Source organism: Lutjanus erythropterus, chromosome 14 (assembly GCF_056507025.1).
Source record: "Lutjanus erythropterus isolate fLutEry1 chromosome 14, fLutEry1.hap2, whole genome shotgun sequence".
Taxonomy (NCBI): Eukaryota; Metazoa; Chordata; class Actinopteri; order Lutjaniformes; family Lutjanidae; genus Lutjanus; species Lutjanus erythropterus.
The window spans coordinates 16,330,089-16,355,681 of NC_139330.1; the positions used below are offsets into that span (position 1 = coordinate 16,330,089).

A 25,593-nucleotide genomic window follows, 5' to 3' on the forward strand; every position below is an offset into this window, starting at 1 on the left:
GATAATGGCCAGTTACAGGGCCCCGCGCTATTAAGGGTTTCCCTGGCGTGCAGCGTTTATGTTATTAAAGGGGGAATATAATGATATTTTAGTTATTAAATGCGCGTAATTAATTTATGCACCACTGAAAATAAAGTTGTTATTATGACCTCGGCGAGGTGCGTGGAGAAAATTGAAATCAAATAACGGTTGATAACTTTATCCCAATATTTGGTCTAGACAACTCTGACAAGAGTGCAGGCCTGCACTGTGTGTGCGTGTGTGTGCGTGTGTGTGTGTGTGTTCCTGTCAGCGCCTTTCCTCCCCTCCATCCTCTCATGGCTGCTTAAATCACTAAATGAAATTACACTCTCATCTTCGTTAGTTACAAACAATTTTACAAGTAAACTTTAACAAGGTTTTCATATGTGGGGTCCCATGTTAATATTATCTCTCCAGTTCATCTGTCAGAGTCCATTTCAGGACCCTGGTCAGCACCAGATCACTTCTAAGACAGTGATCTTTAAGGAATAATCTTCCTACAACACGACGTATAGACTCATATAGACATAATCCCTTTCAATTATCACTTATGACTCACTAGAAGTGTGTGGTGGGATCTGCATCTGCAGAGACTCTGCCTTCTCTAATATTTTTCATTGTTTTGCTGTGCTTAGTGCGATTTACTAACCCAAGACGTAGGTATTTGTCGCCCTGGGAATAATAACAATAAACTATCTTTCTGATGCGTTTATGAACAGCTCGGACAAATCCTAATGATTCTACAAATTTAGAGGAATGAAATTATATCAACATTTCCATATTTAGCACCATTATTGTGGTAAATATGGGGATTCAACCTGTGTTTGCAGGCTGATCATCCACTCCAAAATACAAGATTTTATTCACTTTACAATACAAGATTTTAGTTTTTATTTTGACCCCAAATTCTTAGTACACACTTAAAATAACCAAACAGGAAAAAAAACAGTTACAGATATTTATTGCATACAATATGCAAGACAGTGCATTCAGATCTTTTTATTAAAAACAAAAACAAAAAAAACAATGGCAGCAACATAACTTTGCTTTTTGCAAATTATTCACAAATAATTGGAGGTAGGTCATTTAAATATAACACTATAATTGCACATATTTTAAGAAAAGTCAGCATTACAAAATCTACCTATGGTTACTTGATTCTATTTACAAAATGACAAACTACTCCTCTTTTATGTTTTATGGAAGCTCATTACAAAATCTGGCACCAATAAGACTGAAAGTTAACAGCACATATCTCTGAGTAAATCATTACTCAAGTTAAAACCATTCTAACTTTCAGAGAACAAGTGAATTCAAGTATAACAAAACAACAGTGAACTAAAACAGAAGAAATTGCTAGAATGCTTGAGCTGAAACAATTTATTCACTGGAACATACTTAACCTTCAAGACTTGGTTAGCAAATAATTAACTAACCCAACAGTACATCATACAGTAAAATGGCTTTCCTACAACGTGGTCCTTCATAACAAACTGTAATAATGTGAAATGACACATTCGGAGTGTGACTGATGATTTTTGCTCAGGCAGACATGTCAACTAAACAAACGACAACAAAAAGTCATGAAACACAAGTTGATACAGACTCTACAGACTCAAAGCTGACAGGTACTCAGTGTGCATCACAGTTCAGTCTCAGCGGAAGTGCTCCTTCAGTTTCCAGATTCCCTCCTGACCTGACGTCCTGTGGAAGTCACAGATGCTCCTGAGCAGCTCTCTGAACACTGGCGCTTGTTGCTGGGTCAGTCTCGGTTTGAAATACTCCAGCACCTCCTGGGTGGAGGCCTGCCCGTCCACGCTCGCCTGGAAGGCAACGAAGTTGCGCAGGTCCACCAGCAGCTCGTCGTGCTCGGTGGGCGGAGCTGGAGAGGAGCTTGTTCCTGGAGCTCCAGAGCCGTCCTCCTCTTCCTCTGCTTCTACTCTTTGGGTGGAGGGCAGGCTGAGGTGGTTACGGGCTTTCATCTTAGCAAGCAGGGAGGAGGAGGAGGGTGGGGCGGAGTTTGACTCAGTTTCCAGCGCCTCCCCACTGAAATGAGCTCCTGAACCAGGCTTCTTCGACACAGACTTCTTTATGATAGCAGCATCCTGATGAGAAAAACAAAAGGATTAACACAACATGGTGATACAAAAATGTGACTGTGTATAGATCTATATGATTGTATATGCCAATGTGAAAATGTACATGTATTTTATTTCATTTTTAAAATGCTTGTTTATTTTTAAAATTGCATTTATTTATTTATTCTATTCATTTTTTAAACTTGACTTCCATAAAATATTTTGAATGCTTCAACTGACACAAGATATGCCATTGTTATGTTAAGTTGAAAAATTGGGGTATATAGGAACCTAGAATATGGGTTAGGGTTTCTGTATGATTTGCAATATTATTTAAAAATTTGACAAGAGACAGGAATTTAATAACTATGAACAACTCAATATAACTTTGTAGCCTAAAAGGACTAAGAACTCAGGCTGATGAGGAGGGAGGAGAGTAACATTTAGGACTATAAGAAATTAAGATGGAGGTTAGAATTTTTTATCCCTTTTATTTTCTCTTTTTTTTTTTAAATATTTTTAATTTTTAATAATTATGATTGAATTCAGTTTAAATGTGTTGACTAAGCTATACTGGATTTTTTTTCATAGTAATTTTACCTTGCATTTGCTTGTAGAAGGGACAGACTGAACAGAAGGTGCAACCAGGAGAGAATTCTTCTTTTGTCCAAAACGTTTCCTGAGAGAGCAAACGAGGGAAAAACAGATAATTTTGTGTTAAATGAGATAAATGAAGCTCTCAACAACCCTAGTGGGTGAGTGTGAGAGTGTTTTTATGTTTATATTTATTTAAGCATCGCCATTAGAAGCACATGCCTCTAGTAGACATACAAAAATATACAGACATACACAAATATTAAATAATAATTGTGTACCTTGCAGGTGGAGGAGGAGGAGGTCTATTGTAAGGCAGCCTGCACTGCTGACGAGAAACTTTAAGGGCTTTCAAGGCGTCTTTGGCCACCCTGTTGGCTTCTGCCTCCACGAGAACATAATCAGGGTTGGAGGACTCCATGATGGCGTCATGCTGCATCACGCTGTGGATACCTGAAAAAGACGAATGAAGAAAGATGAATAACAAAAAAGAGTCAACAAAGAAGCTGATTATTTCAATAAATGGTGTTCGTGCACAAAACGCCTACCAGATTTCTTGAAGAGCTTTGCTAAAACATAATCGTCTGATTTCTTCTGCTCAACCTTGTCTTCTTCCTCTTCTTTCCTATAGGTCTTTTTCTTCACCAGGTGAGGGATGCGGTGGCCTTCAAACCGAGCATCCTGTTTGTGTTTCTTACGTTTGCGTTTGTCTGAGTCAGATGAGTCACAGTGCTTCCTCTTTTCCCTGTGTTTCTGTTGGCTATTCAGAGAGTCTTTGTCTCTGTGTTGGTGAGAGCTGGGCGAGTTTTTGACTGCATCCCAGTCTCTGTTATTTTGTCCTGTGTGTTGAGTATTTGCTGAAATATTTGGGTCCACATCCACACCATTTTGGTTGGTGTTTTGACTGTCTGTCCGAACATTTGGTTTATCCTGAGAATTTTTACTGCACGGAGACGTGTTCCCTTCTCTTAAAGCAGGAATGTTTGTTGAAGAGTGTCTGCTGTCTGCACCAGATTCATTCTGGTTTACTACGGAGTGTTTATATACATGGCTGCTATGGTTTACTGTGTGTGAATGCTTTGGCCTCTCAGGTCTCTTGGGTGCTTTGACATCAGAACCCGTACCTGTAACAGAATCAGAAATACTTTTTTGATCCCCGGGTAGAAACTGTTTGTGTTACAGTTGCCTCCATTAAAGAATCTAAGTATATACAAGCATACGTAAATAAAAAATGTTTAAAAAAATGTTCATTATACTACTATATACAACAAATATAAAAATAAGAGATGTGCAAAAATATGTAAACAACAATATATACAACAGCTGTACACATACACGGCGTAAAACAACAATAATCCTGAAGTGTGTTAGAATGCAAGAATATTGTAATTAAGGGTAGAGGTTAGTTTAAATGCAGAGTAGAAATAAATAAATGCAGTGATGATGCCAGTGTAACCAGCAATCTGTTAGGATTGTAACCTGCAGTAACACATTATTCTCTGTGGAAACCAAATTGTTTTTGTTTGAATTACTGTCTAAAGGACAATATAGAGCCGATACTGATGGAACGTGCAGCCTCAGTCCTGCTAGGGCACTAAAGAGACGGTTTAGATGGACAAGAGACACTTGTAAAAGACTAAATTAAAAAAGAAGCATTTAGTTTAAAGAGACAGTTCTCCCAAAAATCAAAAACACATATTTTTGCTCTATATCTAGATGGATAAAGCCATTAGCCTTTATCCATCTAGATAAATTTGGTGTCAGTTGCAGAGTTTTGGATATCAGCCAAAGAGATGTCTGCCTTCTCTCCAATATAATGGAACTAGATGGCACATGGCAAAATAAATAAATAAATAAAAAATTGAATTTCAACAGTAACATTTTTTTTTTTCCAGAAATCATGGCCCAAGATAATCCACAGATCTTGTGGCGAGCAGTTTCATGTAAGAGCTATTTTTTTCTACAGTAGAATCTATCAGAACTGCTTTCTTTGTACTATAAATAAAGGAGTTCCTACATGAAACTGTTCACAACAAAGTCTGTGGATTATCTTGATTAACTGGGTTGTAATTTCTGGAAAGAGACACTGGTGTTAATTTTTTAATGTTATATTTGAGAGAAGGGAGACAACCTTATGGCTAATATCTCCAAAACTTGTCAAGTCACACCAAACAATCTAGATTTTAGATAAATAAATAGCACAAGAGGCCGGGGAAAAAATACATATTGTTATTGTATTTTGGGGTGAACTGCTCCTTTAAGAAGTTTTTCAATTGTTTAAGAAATAAAGCCAGGGTGATGCAGAAACCTGAACACTGAAAGCTAAACGGAGTCAAGAATAAATCCTGTCAAAAAGGATTAGTGATGAAATGATTTCCTAATAAAGGTTATGATATGTGTTTGTTTTGTCTGTCAGCTCTGGCATTATGTTCATATGTTGTGTACTTGTTTTGTTTGTAATGTGTCTCTGAGTTTTTGTTTTTTTTGTTTTATAATTAAATTTAAACAAATCTGTTAGCTCAATTCTTCCAAAATAATTTTTGGAAGAGATTCAAATAATCTGACAACTGGACAATAAAATGTTTCTCTGGTAAGAATGAAATCTGCAGACCTGCAAATATGGCACTGGTCTCTGTTCCCTGAGATCCATCAGGGTCAGACAGGGTGAAGAGCTCATAAATATCGTTAGACTTGAAGAACCGTCTTTGTTTGGGGTCCTTCAGAACACGGTCGGTCAGAAACTGTTTGAAGATTTGCCTGAATCACAATAGATAAAAGACAGAATTAGATACTTGTGTGTAATTTAGTATTTTGCCTCAGCAGGCAATCCCGATCCTCTGTCACCACAGGGTAGTTTGGCTGATGGATGAGAGAATTAGTTAACCGCACTTACTGTCGGTACCAAAATAGAAACCCCGCAGTTCTTCCAACTTGCTTTTTGAAAGCACTTTACAGACCCAAACCAAACAGAGCACCAGTTTAGAAGTCCTAGATTGGCCATTTAATAATGCAGGAAAGCTTTTCAATTACTGAGAACCGGGATGGTGCAAGTAGTAATACAGCAGTGATGTGAGCAATTAGTCATGTTATTACCAACATTCATGAACACGTGGACAACTAAAACACAAGGCCGTATGAGAGAAGGCACAAAAGACAGGATATTTTTTAAATCTCTTTTTAAATTGAGTTTTGTGATTGAATATCATAAATACAGAAGTGCTTACAGGAAAAGATTAAAAGAAAAGCTAAACTCTGACCTGTGGTAGATTTTCTCCTCGATGGTTCCTGCAGTCAGAAGTCTGTAAATCGTCACTTGCTGCTTCTGACCAATCCTCCATGCCCTCTCCCGAGCCTGTGAAAACAACCATACGTTCGAATAAATGATTACGGTAAATTATTTGAAAGACACAGTTAACATTTTTTAGGCATAACAAGACAGAAAAATTAAAAGATGCAGGGAAAGCTGGTATACAAATGAAAATTTAGCTCATTTTAAGCTACAATTAATAAGTACATCAGTAGAATAATAAAAATCCATGAGAAATAATGCACCTGGTAAATGTTTTGAACTATTGAGTGTGTGTGTGTGTGTGTGTGTGTGTGTGTGTGTGTGTGTGTGTGTGTGTGTGTGTGTCTAACCTGTGTGTCGGTACTGGGGTTCCAGTCTGGGTCATAGATGATGACTCTGTTGGCTCCAGTCAGATTGACTCCCAGACCTCCGACTTTAGTGGTCAACAAGAAGATAAAAATGGATTTGTCCTGTAAGAAAGAAGGCAGGAAAAAATGTCACCGATCACAGCTATCACAATCACAGTTTTATAGCCCTTAAGATAATCAGTTCGGGGTATAATTATATCAATAAATTTCATTAGTAAATTGTTTAATAATCTAATGTAATAGCAAAGACAGACAGTAGTATCCTGTTTTCTGAAATTTAATTATACTATTTAACAGAGAATCAAATAGCTTAATTTAAACTTTTGGTCATCTTAATCTCCCTTCAGAGAAGAAAACAGTCATTTCAAAACTTTTGAAACCAAATCCAAAACTGAAGATATTCAATTTAACATAATGTGGGAAATCTAACACCAAACACCATTTTTGGATTAACTGATTTTCAAAATAGTTCTTTCTTACCACTCACCTGGTCAGGTGAGCATTGTGGATAACTGAACCAAAAATGAAGAAACTAATGGAATATCTTTACAATAATGGACCATATAAAAAATCTAAATTACTGTCAAAACTCCCTCAGTATCGAAATTTGATATCAAATGACGAGGCATTTTTTGATACTCGATAGTATCGAAGCAAATCGGTTGGTGCCACAAGAATATCAAATTCAAATTAAGTTTCACCTTGCATTTGGACAGTATCAGAATCTTTATCAGATCTAAAATAAATTAAAGCTGCAAGCAGCGTTTTACGGGCCCTCGCACCCCCGCGCCACTCGGGGGGGCCGGCGGCCGCGGCCTCGTGGCAGGATTCGCCCCGGGCGAAGAGGCTCTGTGATTGTCACGGCCTTTTGACGTCCCCTTAAGGAATTCGACGTCGCTTCCTGACGCCGCTACGTGGCGCTGTGAGTATGTCTCCTGCTTGTCACGTGGATGTGTTCAGACCAGGACTTCTATGACACTTGTGAAGTTTGGTGGGGATCGGACCATGTCCGCCCAAGTTATGGCAATTTCGTGTTTCATGGCGAGACATCAAACTTCGCCGCCACCTGACGGCCACACCCTTCAAAGGGGGCGTAAATCTTTAATACCTTTTGATCACAATGTTGTCTAGATGGTACACAGTGATTTTGAACCCGTTCTGATCAATCCTGTAGTAGGAGTTCGTTAAAATACGACACGTGAGAAACGCCAAAAATGGACGCAAAATTCAAAATGGCTGACTTCCTGTTGGGTTTGGGCAATGGGTCCAAGAGGCTTTTTTGTGCGTCTGGGTGTGATACATATGTGTACCAAGTTTCGTGCATGTCGGTGAAACATGCCGCAGGGGCTGATGTTTAAGGGGCGTGGCCAAACTATTTGGCCACGCCCATTAACGAAACTCATATCACATGTTCAGGCCTGGACCATTAACGCACATGTCAAGTTTCAGGCAGATTCGACTAAGTATAGTGAAGTTAATGCTAATTTTTCATTTTTGGCGAAACATCAACTTCGCCGCTCCGTCACGGAAAGACAGTGTGACATCATGGCACGATTTTCATAATACACGATTATCAACATGTTAAAGACGGTTTGACCAGATTTGAGTTGGATATGGTCAACGTGCTTGGAGCAGGACCTCAAAGAGTAAAACATGTCATTTCCTGTCGCCACCAGGGGGCGCTATGACAATTACAGAATATTGTGACATAGATGTGTTCAGGGCGGGACTATTATCCATCCCAGCAAGTTTGGTGCAGATCGAACCATTTATGCTAAAGTTATAGCAATTTCGTGGTTTTTGATGTGGGTGTTGCGAGATATCAAAATTCGCCCTTCCGCAGCGACCGCGCCCTTCAACGATACGAAGATCTTTTAATAACTTTTGATCACACAGTTGTGGAGCTCACACAAACCGATTTTGAAGTCATTTCGATGAAATCTGTAGGAGGAGTTCGTTAAAGTATGACGTGTGAAAATGGCCAAAAATGACCTTATTTTGAAAATACAATTCAAAATGGCCGACTTCCTGTTGGGTTTAGGGGGTTGCTCCAAGAGGCTTTTTTGTCTGTCCCGGCATGATACATATGTGTACCAAATTTCGTACGCCTAGGTCAAAGTTAAAGCAGGGGGCTTCAATTTTGAAAACTGTTAGGGGGCGCCATTGAGCCATTTTGCCACGCCCCTTTGTAACGACCATAAAATATCGAATTTTTCGCAAGACCTGATGAGTGTGCAAAAATCTGGGACTTTTTGAGCCTGTTTAGGCCCTCAAAAATGCGATCTTAGGGGAAAAAGATAAATAATAAGAAGAAGAATAATTCCTTCAGTTTCAATAGGGCCTCGCACCGCCTTCGGTGCTCGGGCCCTAATTACAAAGACATTGTTATAATTCTCAGTGATATTTCCACATATCTGTATTTCAATACAGAGACATTAAAGTACAGTCAGTCTGAACAACAGATTGTCATCAATTAGTGTTTGCACCTCAGGGTGTGCAGGGTTCCACTGAAGCTTTCTGTCCCTCAGGACAGGATTTTCATGGGAAACACTCAGAGCCATTAGGGATGTCTAATCCTTACCTTGTTGTAGCGAGCGATGAGGGGCTGCCGAGAAGCTATTGTGGTAGTGCCGTCCATTTTCAGATATGAGAAGCTATTCTCCCTCACAAATACCTCCAAGATGTCCAACATCTGGAAAGGAGGGAGACGAGAAAGACAGCAGAGACGTAAGACGGAAGACAGGGAGAGAAACACAGGAAAAGAGTGGCTGAGGTTTGGATTATCTCTAAAAGGATTAGAGCAGATTAATATTACATGGACAGAGATACCGACAGGGAGGGTCTCAGGTTCCCTCTGAGGTATAATCTCATTGGTATTGACTGCAACAGCTGGGGCCTCTCTTACACACACACACTCTTTCTGTCACTCACACACACTCAGTTTTTACAAGCACAGGGTCTGTGCGTACACAACAACAAACAGAAACAAGCGATCATGACCATTAATTGGAAAAGTGATCGGTGTTCCTAACCTGCCGAGACTGAGTGAAGAGCAGGACTCTGTGGCCCTGTTTGAACCACAGACGCAGCAGCGACTCCACCACAATCAGCTTCCCTGAGCGTTTCCAATAACCAAAGTGTTCCTCCTCAGTTAGCTGGTCCTCTGGGATCCCCCTCAGCAACCGGGGGCCGCCCGAGAAAAGGTCCGGGTGGTTACAGATCTTACGTAGCGCTATCAAACCTGAGAATACCTGCACAGCACAAAAAAAAAGAACAATGGTTGGTAAAGCTACTGCAAGGATTTTTCATCTTATGAAGCAGTCTCAGTTTAATACTGGTGCCTCTGTAGAACATACATAAGCAAATGAGACCATCTGCAAGACGACAAGGCACTTTTTCACAGTTATTCTTAATTTAGGGTTGCATCTAACAATTATTTTCATTGCTGATTAATCTGCTGATGATTTTCTCAACTGATCGATTGGTTGTTTGGGCTGTAAAATGTCTGAAAATGGTGAAAAATAAAGATCAGTGCTTCCCGAAGTCTCAAATGTCATCCTCAAATATCTTGTTTTGTCCAGAAACCAAAGATATTCAGTTTACTCTCATAAAGGAGTAAAGAATTGACAAAATATTCACATTTACAAAGCTGGAATCAAAGAATTTTGACCTTTTTTCTTAAAGATTTACTCAAACCAATTAATTGATTATCAAAATAGCTGGCAATTAATTTTAATTGTTGCAGCACTATTTTAATTCCTGTCAATGAGTAGTACATTAGCCAGTTAAAAGAAAAATTTTCTTCAGATAATTTTAATTTTAATGTTATATTTTGTGGTTATAGCTGTGGAAACACTACAGCTTCTGTCCACAGAGGTCTTCAAAATCAACAAAATATAAAAGTTTCTAATAGCAGTTTTAAATAGACAGTTTCTCTCATGAAAACAGAGCTGGCCACAGATGACATAACTGGTATAAAAGGTTGGTAGATTTCATTTCATTTTACAGCATTGCACCTTTAAACAAATAAACACATTTACTTTAGTCTACAGGAATGAGTTACATAATTTATTTACGGACAATAAAGGCCGTGTTTCTTGATGAAGGCCCAACGGTCACTGCATTAGTAATGGTGGTTAATGGACTGAGAGTGACCACTGAATATGTCTATAAGAGCGTGTGTGTGTGTGTGTGTATGTACAATCTGCTGTGGTCACCCCTCGCTCTCCAACCACGTCCATTTGGTCAGTGGTGATAAATGGTCGAGTCTCTCTCTCCGGGGTCTGGCTAATGTGAGAACACCAACTACACAGCATCCTTAAAGAGAGCATCTTAAAGGATACAAAAGTCAAGCTAACAGGGGTTTAACAAAACTCAGCTGGCCAAAAATGTTTAATTCTACTGATTCTGCTTCAATTTGTTGTTCTTTAAGTGTATAGAGTGCATAAAAATACACACAAATGCCTGGGAATGACTAAGGTGAACTGATATTCATCAGTTAGGAGGTTAAATAATGAATAAGGAAAGTCTTGTTCCTGGAAGTCTTCTCCTCGACTAAGAGTTTTGCCCTTCTTTCCTTGTAATGCAGTGAAGGCCAACATAAAAAGCCCGAAGGAAAGCAGCATAAAGCAAACACAGTGAGTGTGTTTTGTAAGAGAAATATGAAATGTTTACAATACTAAATCATATAATGAGCATAATATGTAAGAGATTACAAAAACACCACCACCACCACCACTACAGTCAGCATGTTCTCCTTTGAAATTTCCACTTTGGGACAGAAAAATTGTTTTTGTTTACCTGTTTCATGTTAATTACAGTTCAAACTAATGCAGGATGTTTGCTGAATGAGAAATGTCTGTAAATGACTCGTAAGAAATCATTGCAATATAGCAATGATGCTGCTGAAATAAAACTCAGAAAGACTGACTGACATGAGATATGCTTTGTTTTTGGAAATATGACTCATGATATACAGTCTTTAGAAGAATAAAATTCAAGTTTTTCACATATTCTAGTGTCAAAACAGCAAATATAAATCACAACAAACTGCAACATCAAATTGCAATATTTAAGAAATACAGTACATATCGAATCAGCACCCATGTATCGTGACAGTATCGAATCAGGAGATAAGTATCGTCCTCAGCCCTAATAGTAGTAGTTTAATGATCATGAAATAGGGATTTAACCTATTTAATATACTGTCTGTGGGTCCAACTGACTATTTGGACTGAAGTACTCATTTCTGAACACAAGGAACTCACATATGAAAGCGAGGCTCACCTGCATGTCCCCGTTTAGTATCTGGTAGACCTCTTTGGAATCTAAGAAGCTCTGATACACCTGCCGCTGTTCTTCTGTTAATCTGCAAAACAGAACCTACACAAACACAAAGGACAGTGTAAGAGTGTGTAATGAGCAGCGAACATCCACTTTAAAGCCCCTTGATGAAGTGCAGCGTGTGAGAAGAGAAATTAGAGGGAAGCAACGTGTTTTTTGGAACCACTGCTGTCCTGAGGGACCGACTTAATGAGCTGAAGTGGACTGAGGAGTCAACCAGCGTCAGCCACGAGGACAGACCAGGGACCGGCCACCTTAATGAATACCTGCTCCTTTTACTTTACCAGGACTTTATTAGCTGGCTTCACCTGACAAGGGCCATGCACATTCATCAAATACTCCTTAGACGTGGCACATACAGTCACATCCAATCAGATAAACATCTCCCCAGTTAAGAGATCCAGGCATGAAAGGCCGTTCAATACTTAGACAGAACAGGGTCAAATGTCTTAGGAGTGTGATGAATACCTGTTCATTTTTGTCAGGTAAAGAGAGGTTGGCCTTGACGTCTGCCTTCATTCTTCTGAGCAGGTAAGGATTTATGGTGTCCCTCAGCACACTGGCGCACTTAAATGCCGTCTGGACCTGAAAAACAACAACAGTCAAACCTTTTAGCACCAACAAACAGCTTCAAAACAAAAGTCAGACATCAGGGTTCCTACACATTTTCCATTTCAAAGTCTCAGACTCAAATTTCCAGAGTTTTCAGTAGATTTTTTTCAGACCATATGCAACATCACTTTTTCTCCCCGTTTGTAATCCTTAGCCGACCTAGCTTTATATTTTGGATTGTCGAACCAGCCCTTGGAAAACTTACATTTACCTGTTGTGACTGTTCAGTCCACACTCCTACGCAGGAGGAGGATGACTGTCAAACATCTCTGCACAAAGAGGAAGTAAATTAAACTAACAGGTGTTACCTATACTCAAATTATTTTCCCTTAACATGTTTAATAAATAATAAAGCACTGTTACTCTCATATTGTTTAGTCTCTTTAACAAATAAGAACTGAAAATTAGTTGAGAAAAGTTTAATCATTTAATGGTGTCCTTGTGTCCATGGAAAGGAGGATGAACATAGTCATGACAGCCAGATACTCCATCACTGCATAACTCAAGCTTATATTTTGTTATTTGTGATGCTGTGTATAAATGCAATACTAAGTTACTGCTGCGATTTCTGTCAAACTAATTTGGTCACAGATGTCTGGATCTGGTTCAGAACTGTATGGCAGAACTGTGTGATACCATACTTCTTTGTTTTCAACGACATCAAGCTCACTCTGGCGTGCACTTCATCATACAGTGGTATGGTAATGCCATGAAAAACAACATAGTCTGGACAGACAAATATTTTCCATACTCTTGTCTTTTTTCCTCATCTATCCAGACCTGAGAGTTCTAAAATCCAGATCCATACTTTTCCGTGCTGCATGAGAACCCTGAAACAACCACATCAACGCTCACACCTGTCAGGGTGGATGTTTCCTGAGGCATGATCATCGTTTAGCCCCTCTTCCGCCCTCTCTCATCACCTCATGTTGCTGTCCCTCTCAGCAGCACGAGCCATTAAACATTGATCATGAGTGCTGTTGGTCTCGAGGGACAGAGCCCTCTTCTTTCATCTAACACTACATCTACTACTGGCCAGCTCAAGAATCACTTGGTCCCACCCCACACTAGGAGCCCCACTGCGAATGTGCTGCTGTACCTCATCCAGTGTCAGTGCTAAAGGCCAGTTAGCCTTTTAAACATTAACTCACTGGGGGTCCTCAGAGGGATCAAACACACATTCTGCAGTGCTGGAGGGGACAATAACGTGGTGGGATTTAGGACTCAAAGGAGGTCAGGGTAGAAAAGAAGAAGAGGAGGGCAGCAGATGATCCAGTGATCTCTGCACAAGCTGCTGAGTGGATTCATGTGGGGGTGCAAACCCATGTTTCAGTAATGGATCCCTCTTCCACATGCTTATCCAGCCCCGCCCCGTCTGCATACGTTTCTACATGCATCTGGTTGTACGTACACATGCACATCAGCCGAGGGCCTGCTCTGCTGCTCTGAGAATTTCGAGAAGAGGATAAGGCAGCAGAGCTTAGCCCTCTCTGACCATTTAATAACATTAATAATTAGTAAAGGTTTTTATTATCGACAGCGGAAGAAGCATCAATAGCAAGCTTAAATAATTAAATCCATACAGTCAGTGGGTTATTAACGACTGAACACTAATGACAAAGGGCTACAATTTAGCTCACTGGCTCTCCACTTTAGCCTCTCCCTCTCGCACACACTAGGGATGTACTGAAGTTCCTTTGCATGGACCTACATTATCCAGCACTGCACTTAATGGCTCTGTTGCTCCACCAGCTCTCCTTCTGACTCACTTCCATCTAGCTCTCCAAAACTGTGCGTACAAGCGCGTGTATGAGTGACTGTTGTCAAGTGACACTTTAGTCCTTCATCGCTCCTTCCCTATGCTACAGTTATACGTGTATGTTACTTATACAGTTGCTGGTCGAGATATATGGGATAAGTTGATTAGTACATTAAGTGGCACTACCCCCACTAGTTGGCCCGAGAAATACTGGTTGGTTAACTAATTTGTAATATTTTATTATGTACAAGAATGGTTATCTGTTGTGTCTAAGATGTTACACAGTCACCTGACACGAACCTACTGCCCCGGCAGGTTGGTGACAGTGGAGAGTAAAGATTCCTTCATTTTTTCAACCATTATTTTAACTTGGAAAAACATAGAGGTAGAGACCTGATTTACAATGTAGTTGAGCAAAAATCGAAAATTAAAACTCCTAAAGACAAAACACACAGATGAGAAACTTACAAGAAGTAAAAAAAAACAATAAGGTGCATGAATCCCCTAAAACAATGGAAATTAGCTGTTAGCAATATCCATACTTTAGACCCGAATGGCAACGAGCCTCATGGCTTTTTGTGTTGTTATTAAAGTAATATTGTTCCTTTAAAAACTTACTTTGTACAAACTTTAAATTAAAATATTCCAACTAGATTAGATAAGATAAAGCCCATGGTCAATATTTACACCTGGTTTCTGCTTTGCTATTTCCTGAAAAATTGTTCCAGCTCTCTATGGGGTGACATTTCTTGATTGAGTTGTTGTACTCCTTTGTAGTTTAAAAATTAGAGGGAAGATTAGAGAATTACAGAAGGATCAAGGAGCAGAATTTAAACAAGTCCTATTTGTGCACTTGTGTGTGTGTGTTTCCCATTACCTGTACAGGTGAGGCATTGCTGTATCCTCCCATGGTGATCGGCACAGAAAACTGCTCCATGAAGACAGGCAATGTCCCCAGTTTGCCGGGGAAGATAAAGTCAAACAGAGACCACAGCTCCTTCAAATTGTTCTGCATGGGAGAGCCTGACAGGATGAACCTGTGGGGAGTGCGAAACTAGACAGACGGAACAGAGAATGTATGTTATATATTCCTAAAGATCGATTTCATGCTCTGATGTTGCCGTATAAAGAATGAATGAAAGTAAATGGCTTCTTAAAAGGTAGGAACAAAAGCTCTGATGGTGTGTAGGAATCTATCTAGATAATTGACATGAATGAAAAGGCATGCATTACCTTTTCAACCCTGCAAACTTTAAATGTATTCCTAAGAAAAAGGCAGTATTACCGTGTACAAAGTCAAACAGAGAGTTTGACTTCAAGTGTAAAATTAACATATTCAAGGAAGTGTCTGAAACAATACCTGTTTGCAGGCCACGGTAACTCCAGCATTTGGATTCCTGATCTTATGGCCCTCATCTAGTATAATGTAGTGCCAGTCCCAGCGCTGCAAGGTGTCCTGCATTCTCCTCACAGCTGAATATGAGGTTACCAGGATACCATGACATGCTGCTATCTCTGGAATAAGCTTTTCCTGCAACAGAGAATAAACAAATAGACCAATACAGGTTTTTGTCAGTGCAAGTAGGGCATCTCCATTAATGAGGTGTGAGGAGAGAGGGTAGAAGGTTAAGAGATAATGCTGCATAAACAGACCTCTAGTGCCCCCCAGAGGAAAGCAGACCCAGTAGAAAACTTTCTAACTGAATTAAGGATATGAAAATCCAACACACATGAACACACGATTACCTTGTTGCTGGTGAAAGAGCCGGTTTCATGTAGAACGGCGACTCTGAAAGGAGGCCACCAGGTGTGAAACTCCTTCACCCACTGGTGCATGACTGTAGCTGGGCACACGATGATCGTTGGACCCAGACCGACATACCTACAACCAAACACACAGTACAGAGATGTTTAATCTCAAACCTGTGATTAAGATGGGCAACAAGGGAACTCCGGCTTCATTTAACTTTGGATAACCTCAGCAAATTTCATTAGCAAATTACAGTCATCATTTCTATACCAAATTATAGAGAATAAAGTGAAAATGAAAACGTGCTTTGCTTGCATGTAGAATGTGTGATGCATTCAGGCATAAGGGAAATAGAAGAAGCTTAGTGTCCAGGTACAATAATGCAGCTAGGTCTGCAGCTAATGATTATTTTAACTGTCGATGAACCTGCTGATTATTTTCTCGATTAATCGATAAAGTGTTTGGTCCATAAAATGTTAGAAAATGGTTGAAAACGTCTGTCAGTGTTTTCAAATCCAAAGATGACGTACTCAAATGTCTTGTTTTGCCCACAACTCAAAAACAGTCCCAAAGAGAGCGGCAATGATTTATTGATTATTAATCGATTATTACATTAACTGCCAATTATTTTAATGATCAATTAATCAGTATGAGTGATTTTTTAAGAAAAAATGTCAACGTTCTCGGATTCCAGCTTTTTAAATGTGAACATTTACTCGTGTTTTTTACTCCTTTATGACTATAAATTGAATATCAAGACATTTGAGGACATCATCTTGGGCTCTGGTAACACTGAACAACATCTTTCACCATTTTCTGACATTTTATAGACCAAACAATTGGTCAGACAACAGATTTAACTACAATGAAAATAATTGTTAGTTGTGACATAATATTCAGTTTAACACCTAGACCATTAAAAAAAATAGCAAATATTCACATTTAAGAATTTTGACTTTTTGCTAAAAAAAAAAAAAAAAAAGATTAATTAATTATCAAAATAGTAAGTGATTAATATGATAGTTGACAACTAATCAGTTAATTGTTGTGGTTCTAAATGAAGCAGAATGACCTTACTACAGAGCTCCACTTTCTTATCTTACAAATGAATCAAAAAAGGTGCATGGACACATGCTTGGCTCTGTGAAGATTTACAAGAGCTTTGTCAAACACACACACACACACACACACACACACACACACACACACACACACACACACACACACACACACACACACACACACACACACACACACACACACACACAGCCATGCACAAAGATACGCTAATGGGCTGGTATGAACCTCTGCCTGGTGGAAGCTATTGATACTTGGCCATAATTGAGTTTGCAAGCAATCAATTTGTGGGCGTCTATAGTAGACAGAGTATTGACCATCAGGGAAGCTCCACCTCCTAAAAGCACGAGTGTTGTTTGTGCAGTAAAACCAGATTATCACCACCACCGCGTCATGTTCTCTATGGTTTATTTGTTGTCCCACACCTGCTCCACACTCACTCCATGAGTCCAAAATTCATTTTAAGTGATTGTGAAGACACTCTCCTCTAACACACTCTCTCAAACACACACACACACACACAGTGTCAGTGTTTTCTCTGATGTCTGCAGTAAGAAAGTGAAGAGTCTGATAATTGAAACATGTTTAATAATTCAGATGAACACTCTCAAGCAGAAATCCCCCTAATCAAATATTCATACCATACAGACACACAGTCTCTGGCCACAGTTTGTTTGTTCGTGTGTGTGTGTGTGTGTTTGTACCTGTAGTTGGATCCTCTGGTCCTCAGTTTGCTGTAGCTCAGTCCAGCCAGAAAGCTGATGACCTGGATGGTTTTACCCAGTCCCATCTCATCTCCCAGGATGCCGCCTGCCTGCTGACAGTGGAGTTCCCACATCCACCGCACACCTGTCTGCTGGTACCTGACAATGTGATATACATGTATGCAAAAACTTTAAACACCTGTGCATGAGTAACCCTGAAATCACACTGTTCAACTAAAACCTGGTTCAGTTATGCTTGTCAATAAGTGTCAGAGTAAATAACCTCATCCCTACCAGCTAGAGGAATGATGTACTTTCAAGCTGAAAGTCAATTTTCTTGACATACCAACAAATACCAGTGATCTATAGTAGCGTTAAATCAAGTTTATGGTGTCTTGATCAAATTATCTTTGGTTAATCATTATCATTTCAGGACAAAGGTTATTAGAAGTAAACAAACTACACACTTTTTTATATAATATTATTACACAGCTATTAGTCATCACTGTGCAGATATTTGAGATAAGTCATAATGTTTCACACTGAACTTACTTGAAAAGTTTTTTCCAGAGGAAACCAGGTACTTTGAAGCCTTCATCAAATTCTTCATCACTGTCGTCTGTAAGCTCCTCACCTTGTTCCCTCTTCTCCTCCCGTTCACGAAGGCGTTGTCGCTTCCATCTCCTAGTTAGACAATGAGTACATAGTAATGAAGTTCTAGCACATTTAGTGGTCTACTGCTTCATCTTAAGAGAAAGGTTCCAATATTACAATACCCAATACTTACACTCTTCAGTTGAGTGTTTAATGTTGTGTCATACATCCAAATTTTTAATAATTTGGTGTCCCATGATTGAAAAGAGCGAGATATTTCAGATAAATACTGTTTCATGTTGGAGTTATCTATATAGGTGATGGACTAGTGATGTGTCCAGGGTGCACCCTACACAGGGTTGGACTGATGGACAATCCCATTGTCCGCTGCAATGGCTGATAGTTATCAACCTCTGAGCTGGACTCTGGATTGTCATATGTCACTTTGGTGGACATCGCCCAACCCTGGCCTACCACCCCATTCATACTAGGCTAGGTCCATCGACAGGCAACCCTCAACAGCATAAGCGGGTATGGAGAACGGATGGATGGATGGATGTTCCATCTGCACTCTTGCACTCAGTGATTTATTTAAAGACTTGCCTACACAGGTGTATGGATAGAAAATGTTTTGAGTTGTGGGTATTTCCCTTGAGCGGCCGAACATCTACAGCAAAAAGGGAAATGTAAAGGAGAAGAGTTTTAATGGTGCAGGAGAGAGGGCAGTTAGAGGCACAGTCGTCGCACAGCAAATGAAGATTGATACAGACAATTAGTAGTGCGAGTTCCCCAGAAAGGTGTGAGGTGGAGAGGATAAGAATCCATCTTCATTTGGGCCTGGTCCTGTCACCCTGCCACGAAGCTGGTCCTTTAGCTGGGCCTGGGAGACCACACTCTCTAATTAAGTCAAGACTAAGCATTGGTTCAGTTAATTACACTTTTCTGCCCCCGCCCCACCCCCCACCCAACTACAAATACCACCCGCTCTAATAATATCATTCCTCATATAAGCTAGCCCCACCATCCATGCCGTGTCTATGCTGTTGAATTGACATTCAATCACTGCAGTGTAGAAAAAGGACACATGCCAACACAATTTATTTGGCAGCTATAAATATGAAATCTCATTAGGGCTGCTCTTCCATTAATTTGAGCATTAGAGTGAGTGAGTGTATAAAACCATGTGCAGGAGGATAATTAGGCCAGTGTGAGAGCAGAGAGAGAAGAAGAGCAGGGAGTGAATTTGCTTAGTCAAGAAACAGCTGCCAATCTCATCTGGGATTAACTCTCCTTCTGCACTATGGAGCCAGCAGAAACCGACTGCTTTTCTCCTTAACTAAAGGAAATAACAATAGCACATTTGCACCGCCGCCATTGCAAATGTGATGCAAAGTTAAAAGCTCAATCTGGTGTTTGTTGAGCATGTCATTTACAGACACAGACGTAGAGACTTGCTGATGAAAACTTTCTTTGCACCTTTGCATCAAATTTGAGGCCAAAATAATCAATAATTTATAAAAGTTTATAGCAGCAAATACATGATCGTACCTTATTCGCTGCCTGTAGTACTCCACATCTCCATCATCTTTGTGTTTTTTCTCTTTACCCTTCTCATCCTCTTCTTCTTCCGAACTCTCTGGGCAGTATTCTTCCTCACTGTCCTCTTTTTTCTTTACTTTCTTCCTGCCTTTCCCATCAGTTTTTCTCTTGTATGGTTTCAACTCATACTCCTCTTCATCATCCTCCCCAAAGCCCTCCTCCATGGCTTCTCTTTCCTCTTGCTCGGGATCTATACATTCATCACTGGGCAGGTACTCTGACCCCTCGCTGTCTGTCTCCTCTCCCTCAGTGTGATGCTTCCTCCTCGGCTTAGGGAGCTGTGGTTCAGGCTTGGGCCGGGCCTTAGGATGGGCCTTCAGGGCAGTTATCTGGAGCTTTCGCATGCGCTTCCTCATCTTTTTATCCTTGGAAGAGGAAGCTTTTCTGTTGATTTTTCCCCTGGCCTCCTCATCGCGGCTGAGTCCAGAGCGGCTCTTCTTTTTCAGAGGAGGGACTTTCTTCCTCTCAGTAGCCAACTTGGCCTGGTCAGCCAAGTATTGGTCAAAGGCTGAGTTCTCAGCAAGCATCACTTTTCGAGGCTCCTTTTTTACCTCCTTCTGTGGAATTCGTGTTCCAAAAGGAGTCATGTGACCTGTCCGGATAAGCTGCTCCCATTCAGTCTCCTGAGAGGGCATGAGCATGCTGCCCAGTGTGGATGGACCGGCTTCTGGAACAACACATACAAATCAGGAAGGGTTAGATACAGAACTGTTAAGTATTGGCTCATTAAGGTACCCAGTGGAGTAGAGTCCTGCAAAAAATTTGTGAAACTGGCCAAAAATATATTTATATAAATTCAAGGGTGAGGGCACAAGTAAAAACTGATTAATTGTGGATTGGCTAAAACTGATGGCATTAAGGCAAAACCAGCCAATGCAGAATACCAAATTGTGGACAATACATCGTCAAAGGCCAAGTTGGACATGTGGGAGGATTCTGATGCACGCAAAGACTGTGAGAACGACATTGTCAGTGGCTTTGCTGCCTGTTAAAGTTTTAAAAAGTATTTGCTTTTAATAACTGCAAGCTAGACTCATTGTCACAACGGAAACATATCGACAGCTGGAGGAGTACAGGTGCTGTGCCAGTTGAGAAAACAAGTGAGTGATTGTGTACGTGTTTAATTGCAGGTGTGGGTCGGGTTGCAGGGTAGGTATTTACACTCCCAGGCAGGTGCAGATGTAACCTAATTGCAAGTAAAGGGTCAGTTCTGGACCAAACATTGCACTATGTTTAGCACTACAGAGCAATGTCTGGATTAGCAGGTCCCCCACACATGAGGACAACGATGCAAATAGGTTTCTGTTTGTGGTTTAAGAAAGAGGAAATGCACTGAACTGAACTGAAGTGTGCAGCTGAAGTATATTTACATCTGTTTATTGAAACTGATAATAAACAACTGGTGTTAAGGAGTGGAGCTTAAATCAGCACTGTAATCACACTTGCCAGAAGACACCAGCAACACGACTCTTTGTATGTTGCAACTTGTTAATATACTACCCCAATAACCACAACTCTTTAAGTCATTTCTGTTTGGTTCATGTTAAGTTCTGCCAAAACAAAGCATAATGCATGCATCAAACAGATATGGTTATGTATTTTTTGGACATCATGCAGCAAAGCTTTTGTATAAATTGTTATAACAGTGAGAAAATTAATGGAGTTTGTGTCCTTTTCAGAGAACATTTAAAGATGTCTACTGACAGCTGCTTGGACAGGTTTGGTGTTTCGTTGTTCTGTTGTATTTTCATAATAGATGCATCAAACAAGCATCAAATAGTAGCAAACTGATCTCAAAGTCTTCTGCAGGACAGTAAACAATGTTAAGTGGCAACGAATAAACTGGAGAAAAAAAAAATTCAACACTAAATGTAACCCAGCTGTCACAAGAAAAACATCAGGGAAGAGTTGATCCTGAAAAGGTTTTGCACAACAGTGGACATCTATCAACAACCTCTGACATGTTTTGGTGGATGTGCCTGGGGTGAAATCCACAGAAGATGTAATATATATTAACATCTCGGTATTCCAAACAGCCATCATTGCACCATAGAGTTTTTACCACCCAGTATATATTTACCATCTTCTCTGACAATTCCTCAGCCAAGGAATAACCTTCTTGGCTGCAACTGCTATTACTGCTCTGCATTGTTTCTATTTCTGCTTTGTCTGGCTACACTCTGGGCAGCACTGACCATGACCCTGGTTTCACATTATCTACCAGCATCTTTTTTGCCTCATGTAACCATTCCAGGCCATAAATTAGTGAAAAATACTTTTAATCAAAGCACTGAAAAGGAATCACAGGTTAAAAGTAAAGACACCTCACCTTCCTCTCCATCATCCTCTGCCAAAAAATCAGTTTCCACTCTTTGAGTGTCCTCTCCTCCCAGAATGGCCTGAAGTCGCTTTTGTTTGGCTCTGACTTTCTTCAGCTGTTTCTCCTAAATTAAAAGATGTTTTCATTATCATCACAGTCATTATTAATATTTTGTTTATGTTGTATTATCATGTAAATCCTATAATTTTAATTTAAACATGTAAAGTTGAAATACTCACTACACTTGACATAAACACTAGAGCCACAGAGGGGGCTTTGAAATTTTTATTCCAGACCGGAATAACTGCTTTGTATGTCCATTTCACATTGATCAGAGATCAAATTTATGCAAAATGAGTAAGTATCTGTTTATAAGCCATAATAAATAATAAATAATCTTGAAGAAGGCATAGATATTTATAACAGTTAAATTGAGCAAAAGGTTAATTGAGTTTTTCAGGCAGTAAGACAGGCAGCCAGCATAGCAGGCTTAACTTTGCATTGACAGACAACTGACAGTTATAAACAGCTGATCGACTCATCGTCTCTTGTTATTGTCAATTTATGGCGTTGCATGCATCCTGCTCTCCTGTGGCTTGCTTGTCTCTGCCATGTCTGGGGAGAAACCATCTCATCTATGGCTCCAACTAGCCATAATAATAATGGCTAATGATGGCTACAAACAGCTTCTTTAAGGGTTTGGCAGATTTAGTATTTCACCTTATTTTCTTTCTGTCGTTTGACAGATTCAATCTTCCTGCTGATATCTTTGCTGGAGGCAGCGTAGGGAGACAGCTGCTCGATAATCTTGTTGATATGTTTCAGAGATGCTGTAACAGACCTGAAGCACATAAAAAAACATTGTAAGACCTCTATCTCACTACAATCATAACATTTTATCAGTCACATATGTTAATTAATCTAATTACCCTTCTATCAGTACAAATATGAACACTCAGATTGAAGGACTTTGACAGAAACACTTAAACACAAAATAAACATATTATCAAGAGACCTCAGACCTTTTCAGGCCTTTCCCATTATTGCAGTTATTGTCCTTTACCTGACATCATCAAGTACAGACTGGTATTCCTTCTCAGCCTCAGCTTTGGCAGCAGCCTGGCTGGCCTCATGGATTGCTTCATCTACCTGCTGAAGGACGCCTTGCTCAAGCACATGCTGGTCATACACAGCCACACCAAGACCCTGGAGTTCATCAGCTCCAGAACTTGCAGATACTGCCTGGATACGCTGACGGTTGATCTGTAGCAAGGCTCCAGGCCTCTTACCACCTGCACCACATCACAGATCACAATACACAGGAGTATGAAATGGAAAGGATTGACTCTTTGTGTCAGTTCAAAGCTACTCATGATGTTCATCCCTTCTCTGTTTTGGTGTTAGAGTTGCATAGCTCACCGCTGTTGCCCTCCTCAGGTCCAGTGTTTGCAGGATAGGCTGCAGCAGCCTCAGAGCCCTGACTATTTTCAGGGAAAGAGCAGACTGCTGAGCCCCCTGTAGCCCCATCCTCCTCTGTGCCTCCTGGTGTAAGGGCAGCACTGGCAGGGCTGGAGAGAGAGGCAGGAACTTGGTCCTCTGAATCTTCTACAGGCATTGTGATACAGCTGCAAACAGAGTCAGTCATTAGGTTGGATATTTAAAAAATATGCACTTTCCCAGTATTTTGCCTGTGGTGCTGAAGCCAAAGTTCCAACAAGGAATAACCAAATGTGGCACACACATTTCTTTAAGACAAAGTTGACTAATCTCTTCATTGTAGTCAAGTTAGTTTACAAGACAGTTTTATTTATATAGTGCCAAATCATAACAGAAGTTCTCAGAAGTTATCTAAGGTAATCGTTGGCTATTCTTTTGTCAGGCAGAAAAAGTCTTAAGCTTTGCACTACTGCCATATTCATGCCATTTGTGCAGATCTATTACAGCTAGGCCTGGGCAATAAAACATCAGCAACAGGTATTGGCGATACACACTTAAATAGCTATAAGAAAATAAAATAATAATTGTTAAATTAAATGTCCAATGGTTTCACTTAAATTCAAACTGCCATGAAAGTACATAACAAAAAAGCCCTGGCTCATAAACAGCTGAATGGAGAGGGCTAAAAGTGACATGCAAACAGCCAAACATTCAACAGGAGCGTTGTTACGTTTCAGCATCAACATGTGACACAACAAAAAAGCAGTGTTGAGTGAGAAAATGAGTGGAGAGGAGTTTTTTTGTACCGAGTCTATTGCATGTGTGCCCTGTATTATAAAGTGGCTAAATTTAAAATAAGGTGGCTAAATTCAAAATAAAGTGGTTTAACTCAAAATAAATGTTAAATTCAACCCTTTCCTCCCGATATGTATGACAAACAGGTAATCAGAATCATCAATAAAATGAAAATCGTGATCAGTCTCTCAGCTCTATCACTCAGCCCTAATTTACAGCTCTCTCTCTCTGCACTGCTGCCATATTTAAATGCCACTTTCAGCACCACACAATTAACTATATTGTACTGTTTTGTGCACAAAAGTATTTGCACATTACATAACTCGGACACTTTATCGTTTATGTGCCTGCACACTGTGTTGATGACAATAAAGTTTATTTGAACTGAATTTTAACACATGATATGACGTTAGTCCCAAAAACACTTGTATCATCTAAGCCCTGTCTTTCCTTTAATAAAGCATATCAGGTTAAGTAAATACAGCTACTGTGAGCCAACTCAATCTTCCAACAAGCGATGTATCGTTAAGTGCGAGCTTAACTGATGTTAAGTAATTAATGCTAACTTTAAGTTTATTCAACATTACCGGTTAGCTAGCTAACTGACTTAGAGCTAGCTAATTATACTGTGGACGGGTGAGCGTTGAGAGGGAAACACTTATGTCTAATACCTTGTCTTACCCAAAGAATATGCTAAAATACGAGGTTAATTATCCTGTTATGACATTCACATAAAGTTGGGTTAGAAACACTGAAGTCTCTCACAGCCGTCCATTGTTTACGTGGCTAGGCTAGCATGCTAAGCTAACTGTGATCTGAACATCATCAGCTGTTAAACAGACAGAAGCAGCTCGGCTTTTAAACTGACGTTACCGACAAATACAGATGAATATGGCAGGCAGTTATTTCGCTATCATCGCTGTCTGGATGAAGTCAGGTACATTAAAACACGTGTCGAAGTGACAATGACAGATATTACTCACAAACCGTGGAGTTACACAACATCGCTGGCTTGATTTATTATGTCATGTTGCTCTGGTTCAGCTTCCTGGTTTCCGGTGCCGGAGAGTGCGCTCTGTTCAACGATTAACTTGTTGGACAGCGCCCTCTGCTGGTCAACAGCTGCAGGGAGTTTTTCTTTTTTAACCTCTAGATGGCGACACGAAACCATGTATATTCATAAAGAATTAACCGTGAGGAATTCATTAAACCGCCCCCAGTCCGATGACAATGAGCTGGACCACATTTTGGCA

The 25,593-nt window shown here is 40.0% G+C and overlaps 1 protein-coding gene across 2 annotated transcripts; it reads right to left on the minus strand.

Annotated features, from left to right (window-relative positions):
- Window positions 1–1,446: 1,446 nt before the first annotated feature.
- ercc6 (excision repair cross-complementation group 6) lies at window positions 1,447–25,399 on the minus strand. 2 transcript variants are annotated; one of them, XM_084735844.1, is made up of 22 exons: window positions 25,324–25,399; window positions 23,528–23,733; window positions 23,172–23,400; window positions 22,829–22,949; window positions 22,118–22,232; window positions 19,738–20,452; window positions 18,148–18,279; window positions 17,596–17,754; window positions 15,811–15,946; window positions 15,425–15,595; window positions 14,942–15,118; window positions 12,162–12,278; window positions 11,637–11,732; window positions 9,383–9,601; window positions 8,932–9,042; window positions 6,333–6,452; window positions 5,951–6,045; window positions 5,305–5,450; window positions 3,242–3,817; window positions 2,975–3,146; window positions 2,700–2,778; window positions 1,447–2,126 (listed from the first exon to the last, which is right to left on the minus strand). In XM_084735844.1, the coding sequence occupies exons 2-22, from the start codon at window positions 23,721–23,723 to the stop codon at window positions 1,677–1,679; spliced, it is 4,332 nt and encodes a 1,443-aa protein (XP_084591970.1). In that variant the 5' UTR covers window positions 23,724–23,733; window positions 25,324–25,399; the 3' UTR covers window positions 1,447–1,676. The 2 variants fall into 2 exon arrangements, with proteins under 2 accessions (XP_084591970.1, XP_084591969.1); XM_084735843.1 differs by having other exon boundaries at window positions 19,738–20,455.
- Between the last annotated feature and the right edge of the window lie 194 nt (window positions 25,400–25,593).